General features: G+C 39.0%; 2 protein-coding genes across 2 annotated transcripts; both read left to right on the top strand.

The window, feature by feature from the left end:
* Positions 1 to 1,184: 1,184 nt before the first annotated feature.
* Positions 1,185 to 3,523, top strand: LOC135169146 (uncharacterized). Its single transcript, XM_064133881.1, has 3 exons — positions 1,185 to 1,330; positions 1,416 to 1,550; positions 2,703 to 3,523. The coding sequence occupies exons 1-3, from the start codon at positions 1,195 to 1,197 to the stop codon at positions 3,521 to 3,523; spliced, it is 1,092 nt and encodes a 363-aa protein (XP_063989951.1). The 5' UTR covers positions 1,185 to 1,194.
* Positions 3,524 to 3,530: 7 nt separating this feature from the next.
* LOC135169024 (uncharacterized) lies at positions 3,531 to 6,464 on the top strand. The gene is made up of 2 exons (XM_064133686.1): positions 3,531 to 4,117; positions 4,212 to 6,464. Exons 1-2 carry the CDS (start codon positions 3,593 to 3,595, stop codon positions 6,321 to 6,323), a joined length of 2,637 nt encoding a protein of 878 aa, XP_063989756.1. The 5' UTR covers positions 3,531 to 3,592; the 3' UTR covers positions 6,324 to 6,464.
* Positions 6,465 to 8,801: the final 2,337 nt, after the last annotated feature.

Here is an 8,801-nt window from a genome sequence, read left to right as displayed (position 1 = left end):
TTGTTCGGATTTGCTGGAGCTGGAAGTTTTGTAGCGCAGACAGATTCAGCGGGTCCGGTATTGGTGGCACCCCAATACATGATTCCCGCGTCTTGATGCGAGTTGGAGTGGGCTCTGGTTGCTTTTGCTCTGAGACGTCATCATTAACCTCTAATGATGACGGACCTGGAGTGGGCGTGTCCTCTGTAGCTTCGGACACTCTAATACTTGGACGAGCAAAATTAGCATCCGCATCTTTAAATTGATCATCGAGAATCTCTTCGAGATCGTCTGGGTGTTTTTGGTGTAAGTCAGACATGGTTACTTACTTGGTGAGTAGCTATTTGATTTCTACTTTACCTAATGCTGACTTATTCACACTTGCGGTCGGTAATGTAGAGTGCTTACTTGGTGATGCCGCTTTCTGAGGTCGGTTGAGTCCCACTGAGGTTCGGCTGAGTTCGGCTTCACGAGGTGTTCCGACGATTCGAAGAAGCACGTTGAGTCCTGGGTGTCGGTGTTTATGGTTGAGTACGCCTGAATGTAAACACTAGACCCAGTGTTTGGTGATGTTCTCTGACCTTGTCCTTTTGTTAGGCCCGTGAGGAATGTTGACCGCACGTACCTGAGTGTCAATTATCACTGCACGAACTTTCCACTGAACAAAATTCACGATGTAATTTTTCCACCGATTTCCCAGATCCGGCTCGAAGGACCAAATGTTTGAGATAGAGACGAGTATGCGGTGCCGATTTGGGATCAGTGGGAAAAATTAAAAGACACAAGACACGTTAAACTATTGGGGGATGCACTGTTTAATTTATTATAAATAATTTGAGGCGTAACCTCGCGTCTTTGAGAGAATTTTACAGTTAAAGCTTGTTAATTTCAATTCACGCACTGCTGGTGATGTACTAGAACAGTTATAGAGCACGCGATTGAAAATTGAGGTTTTCTTAGAGATATTTGATTTAGAGATAGCTACAAAAACTTGAACGTCTGTGGTTCGTCAAGGATGTAGATGGACTGAGGCTCAGAAACGTCCGTTGGGCGTACGAGTCGTAGCGCGTGGTGATTTTCTCATCCCTCTATAGGGTGATTAGAAAAACTATTTAAAATTAAGTTTTCTGGAATGTTCGAGAATATTTACTGGAGGATTGGGTGATCTCTCTCTCTCTTTTAAACACAATTCAAAAGTGAATTAATGAGATTACAATGTCGGGATTAGTGCTATTTACGGATAATATATTTTACATTACCAAAATTAACGATATCTCCTTGAAGGGGAAGACATGTTCGGTGAAATATCGAGATAAAAAAAAGTACGCGGCTCGTGTGCTAGCAATTTCCAGTAAGTACTTTTGAAACATTTTGAATTTGATTTCATAGCTCCTTCAATTTATCTAAAATTTCGCAAATCTGATGATGTATTACAGATGATGACACAGTTTTGGAGAACCTTAAATTGAATTTCGAGGGAAAAATTCAGAAAGTGAAGGAAATCTGGAAGTGCGTAAATCTAATGGAAAACACATACGTGAAAGCTTGTAAAGAAATCACGAACACTAAAGGTACGTTCCAATTTCAGAAAATTTCAGAGAAAGTCAAGCCCTGTAATGATGGCAGAAATTGTAAACAATTTTCGATCGAAGGAGAGCCAGCCGATAACTTATTGAGAATGAAATATCCCATCTAGCCTGTAATGTATTATTGAAGAGCGATTCCATGTTTCCAAGCAATTTTCTCGTTTTTCTCAGAGTTCTGCATTACAACTACCTGTAATGACCCGAAAAAAGTAATCATTCATGCGAATTATCATAATTCAATGAGCTACAATTTCATCACTATTCAATCAATCTCATGCGCTGTTAAGAATGTTTTCGAGAATCATACTCGTATATATATATTGATGGAAAGCATCGTTTGAGGACAATTCTGATAAAATAATGTATTATTTGGGGACATGGGGCTGTTTTAGGGACAGGGATTTTTTCATAATTCGATGACTTACAAAGCTGCATTACCATTCAATCATTCTTTTCCGTTATTGATAATGTTTTCGAAAATCCAAAAACTGTATTCAGAATGCAAGGATACTCGTTAGGTAATAATGACATCGAGTCGGTTCTCGGTAATTATCTCAATCATTTGTCAAAAATATATACATATAAAGTAGCGTTTGAGGACAATTCAGATGAAATAATGTATAGTTCGGAGACATGTGGCTGTTTCAGGGAATGTCCTCAAAGTTTTTTATACAAATCGTAGGTTTCCGGGTCGGATCTCAAAATATATATAATTAGGTTAATGCGGATTATGACGACTTGGACTAATCCCGGACACTGACCCCGAACTAATTTTCAATTAATTCGATGAATTACACAATTTCATACTTATTTAATCATTGTTTTGCATTATCAATAACGTTTTCAAAAATCGATAGTTTATCAAAAATGTGAATTGAACGTGAAAACTGCCTACAAGTCTGTGCTACATTCTTACGCGGTAAATCGCTCGGTTCTCCCTCTTTCAAAAGTGATAAATTACTGCTCAATCTACCGTGGATTTTATAATGAGTCTGAAATTCAACTTGTTATCTAATTTGACTTGTCTGATTAACGAGATTCTAATCATCCCATCCCTTTGAGCAGTAGATAATTTGATCTTTGATAATTTTTTCATGCACACCACCTCGATCATCATTAGATGTTTCTTATTTTCAGATGACACTGTCTTATTTGTGGATAAAACGATTTTGTCTGAAAACTACGAGAGTGTATGCACTCAAGCATTTCTCTCGAGTGTTTTTGAAGGAGTAGATGATTTTTTCGCTAAATCATCACATTTTCTGAAACTGACAAAGATTCAATCGAACAACGAGCAGAATGATAATGCATCGAAGCCGAAGAGTCAAAAAAGAAAAAATTCACCAACAAGTAGAGAACTCAAGATGAACACCAAGCGTCTCAAAGACGATCATCGATCCAGTATTGTGAATTCCGAAGAAGGAGTCCCACACAACCTGATGGATTGGAGTAACAAGTCAAAGCCGAAGATCGCCCGAAAAAGAAAAAAATCACCAAAAAGTGGAGAATTCGATATGAACGCTAAACGTACCAAAGATGATCAGGGATTTAATTCTGTACATCACAAAGAAGAAGCCCCATACAACTTGATGGGTTGTAGTGTAAAATTGAATTCACGAGTGTCACAGTCTCAATGCAGTATTGAGGAAATACCACCACGGCTGGAAGACGAAATATTGGATAATACATGCGCAGTGGATTTGTGTTCAGAAATCAAACAATTGAATTCCAAGAACTGTAGGAGACGTTTAAATTTTTCTGGACCAGCATTTGATCCATCAAACCAGGAGACGAGGAATGAAGAGAAATTGACAATGTCACAAGCAGGCTCTTCACATCCTGAGCAAACATCTCCTATTGCAGTTCCACTCAAAATTTTCTGTGGAGACCAGACTGAAAACTTGGAGCAAAAAAAGCAAATTTCAGGCATTCAAGAAACACTTTCTACTGCTGTCTAATCCGAAAGTCATTCTGTTGGCTTTAACAATCATTCCAAGCCAGTACAACAGTCGTCAGGTACTAGCACAATGCCATTTATGACGAACGAGAATCAGAAAAGCTGCAGAAAACGATTGGATTTTAATGGACAGTATTGTGGTGCATCAACTGTCATTCAATTACCTCTTGATGTAACTGCTGAGGGTAGTGAATTAGGAAGATCAAAGTGTGATGAAAAACTTCAAATTACTAAAGTACAAGTTTCAGCCTCAGATAACGTATCTCCTGTCACAATTCTACCCAACAGTTCCTCTAAAAATCCGATTGATGACACTGCTCTGGAAGAGCGAACTTCACCTGTTGAGAAAGAAACTTCTGCGGATGTTGTACTTCAGGATTCTTCCTATGGACGCTGCACTGATTTGGAGCTGGCGGAGTCAGTAGACAAAAGTCAGCATATCCTCAGCGAGACATTCACTGTTGAATTGAATGATGCGGGTCGCTCTGATGCAGTGGAATTGAACCCCGATAATTTTCAAGCTGGCGCAGGTCTTCCAGAAATTATTTCTAATCACAGTACTAGCCATGAGCCCAATAGCACTCTCGAGTCAGATGTAAGTGTAGAGAAAAATGTAAGTAGCATCTGTCACTCATTGTCAGAACTTTTTAAACAGAATTTTGAAAATGACTGGTTTTTCTATTTCCCAGGTAAAAATTAATTCTAAGATAAAATTGGAAGCGACTACAGAGCATTCCGTCGATGATACGAACGATCGCACCAGTCAACCAGTTAGAATGAGTCTGAGTGATTTTTCATATCAAGTGGGGAATCATGATGATAAATTAATCGAGAAGAATGAAGAGACGACAATCGTTGCAGAATTGGACCTAGATGAAAACAAGACGAAATTACTGGAAAATTTACGAGATCCATCCAGAGTAGGAAATATACCGGGAAAGGAAAAAGAAGATGTCTGTAAGCCAGTTGATGCGAACGATTGTACCAGTTTGCGAGGGGGAACCAGTCCAACTGATTTTCCGTCTCAAGTGGGAAACCACGATGAAAAATTCATTGAAGAGAATGAAGATACGACGATCATTCCAGACTCAGACTGCGATGAAAACGATACTGAGTTGCTGAAAAATCTGCGAGTCCCATTCATAGCAGAAAATCTATCGGTAAAGAAGGAAAAAGATGTTTATGAGCCACTTGACCATAATTTCAACGAAAAAACCTCGACAATACCTGCAAGAAACAGCACTTTTGATGAGCTACTCAGTAAGAAATTTGTGGCACAGAATGTAACTGTCACGGAATCGTTTCTTGAAGATTTACTCCATGATTATGGGCCTCAGTCAGCTCCTAGTGAAGTGGAAGATTGTGGAGGAGTAGTAACTGAACAATCAAGGAACAACGTCGAAGTTGACAGTATGAGGGTCGATGGAAATATTCCGAAATATCACAACAGTAATAAAACACCTTGCGGTTCGCTGAAAAAATCAGTGAAAACAAAAGGTGTGCCAAAGCTCACCCAGATTGAGGTTGTTGAGCGTCCGTATTACATATTCAGAAAAACAGAGCAATGTGTACAGGGTAATCGTCGCGAAGAATGTTCCAGGGCTCATCATCGTGAAATACCTGATGAAAGTGTTAATAATGGTCAAAATGACGACAATCCTGGAGTGTTTGGTAGGCCCCGATTCCATTCCACCATGTGCGATTCAAGAGATGAAGCCACTGAAACAATACATTCTCGAGATGAAGAAATTACCGAAGATGGCGATGAAGAAATTTCTGAAGATGGCGATAGTTCCGATAATTACAATCCAGAAGAAGACAACAATCAAGAACCAGATTCAGATGAATACACGACAGAGGAAGAACTAGAAAAAGAATCCCACCCTCCTGAGCCACTCAATATAACACATCAAGGGAATCCACCTATCTCTGCTCCAGATGATAGAGACTTGCACGTAGATGTGTCATCGTCTGGGACAAAAAAACATTTTTGTCTCTACTGCCATAAATTCCAAACGAAATTGGCAAGACACTTGACTTTGGTTCATGCAGATCAGGAGGATGTGAAAAAATTTATGGTCTTACCACCAGGAACACGAGAACGACAGGAAATTATCTCTGTTATCAGAAAAAATGGTGATTTCGTATTTAATTCTGACAGACGCTTCAACGATGGCTCCTTGATCGTTTGTAGACGACCAACCCCAAAGATGAGAAAGACGGCAGAAGATTTCACCGTTTGTGCTAACTGCAAGGGTCAGTACTCAAAATCTGTTGTACGACATCATTTTCGTGAGTGTGCTAAACATGATGGGAAGAATCAGCGGATTGTATTGGTAAAGGGAAAGAAAATTGCTGCTCGAGTGCACTCCCGAGCGAGCGTCGATGTTCGAAACAAAATTTTTCCATATTTGAGAGAAGATGAGGTCGTTAAGAGTATACGATACGATGAACTGGTTACCTTGTATGCGAATAAAATGTGCGAGAAGCATGGAACTCATCAGCATCTTTTCCAGATGATTCGAGCTAAATTGCGTCTTTTGGGTCGATTTCTCATTGCAATACGAAAGATTGAGAACCGTATTGAAAATTTCAGTGACGTTTATCAACCAAGATTTTATGATGCAGCTGTGGACGCTGTTCGAGTGGTAGCAAAATTTGACCCTGAGAAGAAAATCTTCGACGCTCCAGCAGTTGCTGCAGGATATGGCACACTTTTAAAGAAGGTCGGTGAGATTCTACGCTCTGAATGTATAAAAAAAGAGCGGGTGGACGAGCAAATCGACTTGAAGATTTTTTGAAATTGCTTGAGGAGGATTACGGTACGAGCATTAACCGTGCAGTAACCGAAACACAAACGCAAAACAATCGCAGAAAAGAAGTGATACTCCCGACTACGGATGATATCAAGAAGCTGTTTGCTTATGTAACAACAGAGCGCAAAGCGCATTTCGAGCAACTTTCGAAGAAATTTTCGTACACTAGCTGGGAAGACCTTTCGAAAATGACGCTGCTGTCGCTCCAAATTTTCAATCGTCGTCGATCGGGAGAAGTCGAGCGATTGTATCTTGAGGACTTCAAAAGTTATCGTGGTCTCGATTATGCTAAAGACAGAGGAACATACAATGGTCTAAGTGAGGAAGGGAAAAAGTTGGCCAGGAAGTACGTGAGGTTTGAGATCCGGGGTAAACTCAATCGAGGCGTTCCGGTGTTACTTGATTCTGATATGTTGGACTGCTTGAACCTCTTGATTGCCCACAGAAAGGATGCAAGAGTTCCAGAGAGCAATTCATATTTATTTGGATTGCCTTCGACCGATAAAGATCGCCATCGTCATCTTCAGGCATGTGATTTAATGCGTGAGTATTCTGTGAAATGTGGAGCCCAAATGCCCGAGACACTGCGTGGAACGACATTGAGGAAACATATCGCAACAAGATGCATTAACTTGAACTTGACAGACGGTCAGGTGGCAGATTTGGCAAATTTCATGGGCCATGCTGAAAAGATCCATAAGGATATTTATAGGCAACCTGTTCTAGAAACCGACATCGTCAAAATCTCGAAAATATTGAATGCAGCACAAGGTCTAGATATCTCGGATAATGAGTCAGATGACGAAGTTGAAAATGAGCACAGTATCCCACGTAGAACATATAATCGAAGGAGTGATCACACAGAAGGGGATTACGCCGATGAATCGAATTCTTTCGGGGGCAGAACAGATGGGAATTCATATGAGGTGAACACACGTACTTCGAGAGCAAAACATCAATGGTCTAGTGAGGAAAAGAACACTGTTTTGTCAGCCTTCGCAAACCAATTAGAAGCTGGAAAAGTTCCATCCGGGAAAGATATGCAGCAGTTTATTGATTCGAATATTTGTATGAGAGGACGAACCGTCCCACAACTCAGGACATGGCTGCATACCCAAAAGAAGAAAATCTCTAAGACTTAAGTATGTTCAGTAGTAATTTTTCCTTTTTGAAAATAGTTCTCGATCTTATTGCTCATTTTTTGACAAGATATCTTGTTTTATTCTATATTCCTATGCGTACAAAAATTTATTCTGACTCCCATAACAAAAAATGAAGAAAATTTCCAGGTAAACTATTTTCTTCATTTTATATCATCCATGGTTGACTCGAAATGGTACCGAGCCCAGGGTCATGAAAGTGATTGCAAAAACTAGAAGATATCAGCGAGAAAAATACGGAAATCATAACTACTCATTAGCGAAAAGCTTCAATCTCATTCTTTAAAGAATGTCCTCAAAACAAACATATAACCAGTATCCCCATATCCTCCAGACCATGGATCGTCGAGTCCCCGAACCCACCAGAATACATTAATTTTCCTCATAGTACCCTTTAAACTATTTCAGTCAGGTATGCAGCTATATACAACTCAGAAGTATATAATAGTCTAGTTATTCTCATATGATCTCACCTCAATGTGATAATTGGCTTCGTGATAACCACTGATTATAATTCGTATATGGTGAGCCCGAGGACAACTTTTATGCTTTTAGTTTTCATTTTTTACTACGCTTAATATATGTTTATGTTGACATTCGTTCATTAAGTAAGAAAATACTCCTTCATTTCATATTTGTACGAAAATTATGTTCGTATTCACCAGATAAAATAAATAGAAATTTCACGCAAATCACAGTATTTTTCATTTTATATCTTGTTTGATCGATACGCAATATGTAACACCCGAAGGCCATGGTCATGAAATTAATTGCAAAAATTCAAGTAATGCATGTTAAAATGATAATCAAATTATGAAATAAATTTTTTTCAAGTTTCCAATTTTACTCTATAAAAATCATAATTATAGAATAATTAAATGATATCGAAAAACTTTCAAAAGTTTGTAATCTGTCCTCATAATAGACATAAAGAAGGCGTCCTCATACTAATCATTGCATGTATTTCCTGGTCCTCAAAGCCACCGTAACATGCTCAATATCTTCATAGTAACTACTAGATCATGATTAGCAGAAGGAGGGGAATATACTACGTTAGTATCGCTGTTGAAGATCATTTCGAAAATGAGAATGGCATAGATGCATTTGCATTGGATTCTTTTGATGATGCATTAAATATCTGCATTTGACGATTGTGATTTTGTGCTCAACGATAGTCTAAAAAAGGACCTGCAGGAGATGACCTTTGACAACTAGAAAACGCTCTATGGTCGCCTAAAATATAATGATTTTGCATCATATTTTTTAATTCACCAATTCAGCATTCATCCGAGCAGTACCTGTG

Source organism: Diachasmimorpha longicaudata, chromosome 14 (assembly GCF_034640455.1).
Source record: "Diachasmimorpha longicaudata isolate KC_UGA_2023 chromosome 14, iyDiaLong2, whole genome shotgun sequence".
NCBI lineage: Eukaryota > Metazoa > Arthropoda > Insecta > Hymenoptera > Braconidae > Diachasmimorpha > Diachasmimorpha longicaudata.
The sequence above is the reverse complement of the archived record's forward strand: the minus strand, read 5'-3'. Positions and strand labels throughout refer to the sequence as shown.

Bases quoted from the DNA above. Each gene is read 5' to 3' on its own strand.
- LOC135169146 (XM_064133881.1), top strand. From the start codon at position 1,195: ATGTCGGGATTAGTGCTATTTACGGATAATATATTTTACATTACCAAA. The intron at 1,331-1,415 runs GTAAGTACTTTT...GATGTATTACAG, and splicing joins TCGTGTGCTAGCAATTTCCA to ATGATGACACAGTTTTGGAG. The intron at 1,551-2,702 runs GTACGTTCCAAT...TCTTATTTTCAG, and splicing joins AGAAATCACGAACACTAAAG to ATGACACTGTCTTATTTGTG.
- LOC135169024 (XM_064133686.1), top strand. From the start codon at position 3,593: ATGCCATTTATGACGAACGAGAATCAGAAAAGCTGCAGAAAACGATTG. The intron at 4,118-4,211 runs GTAAGTGTAGAG...TCTATTTCCCAG, and splicing joins ATAGCACTCTCGAGTCAGAT to GTAAAAATTAATTCTAAGAT.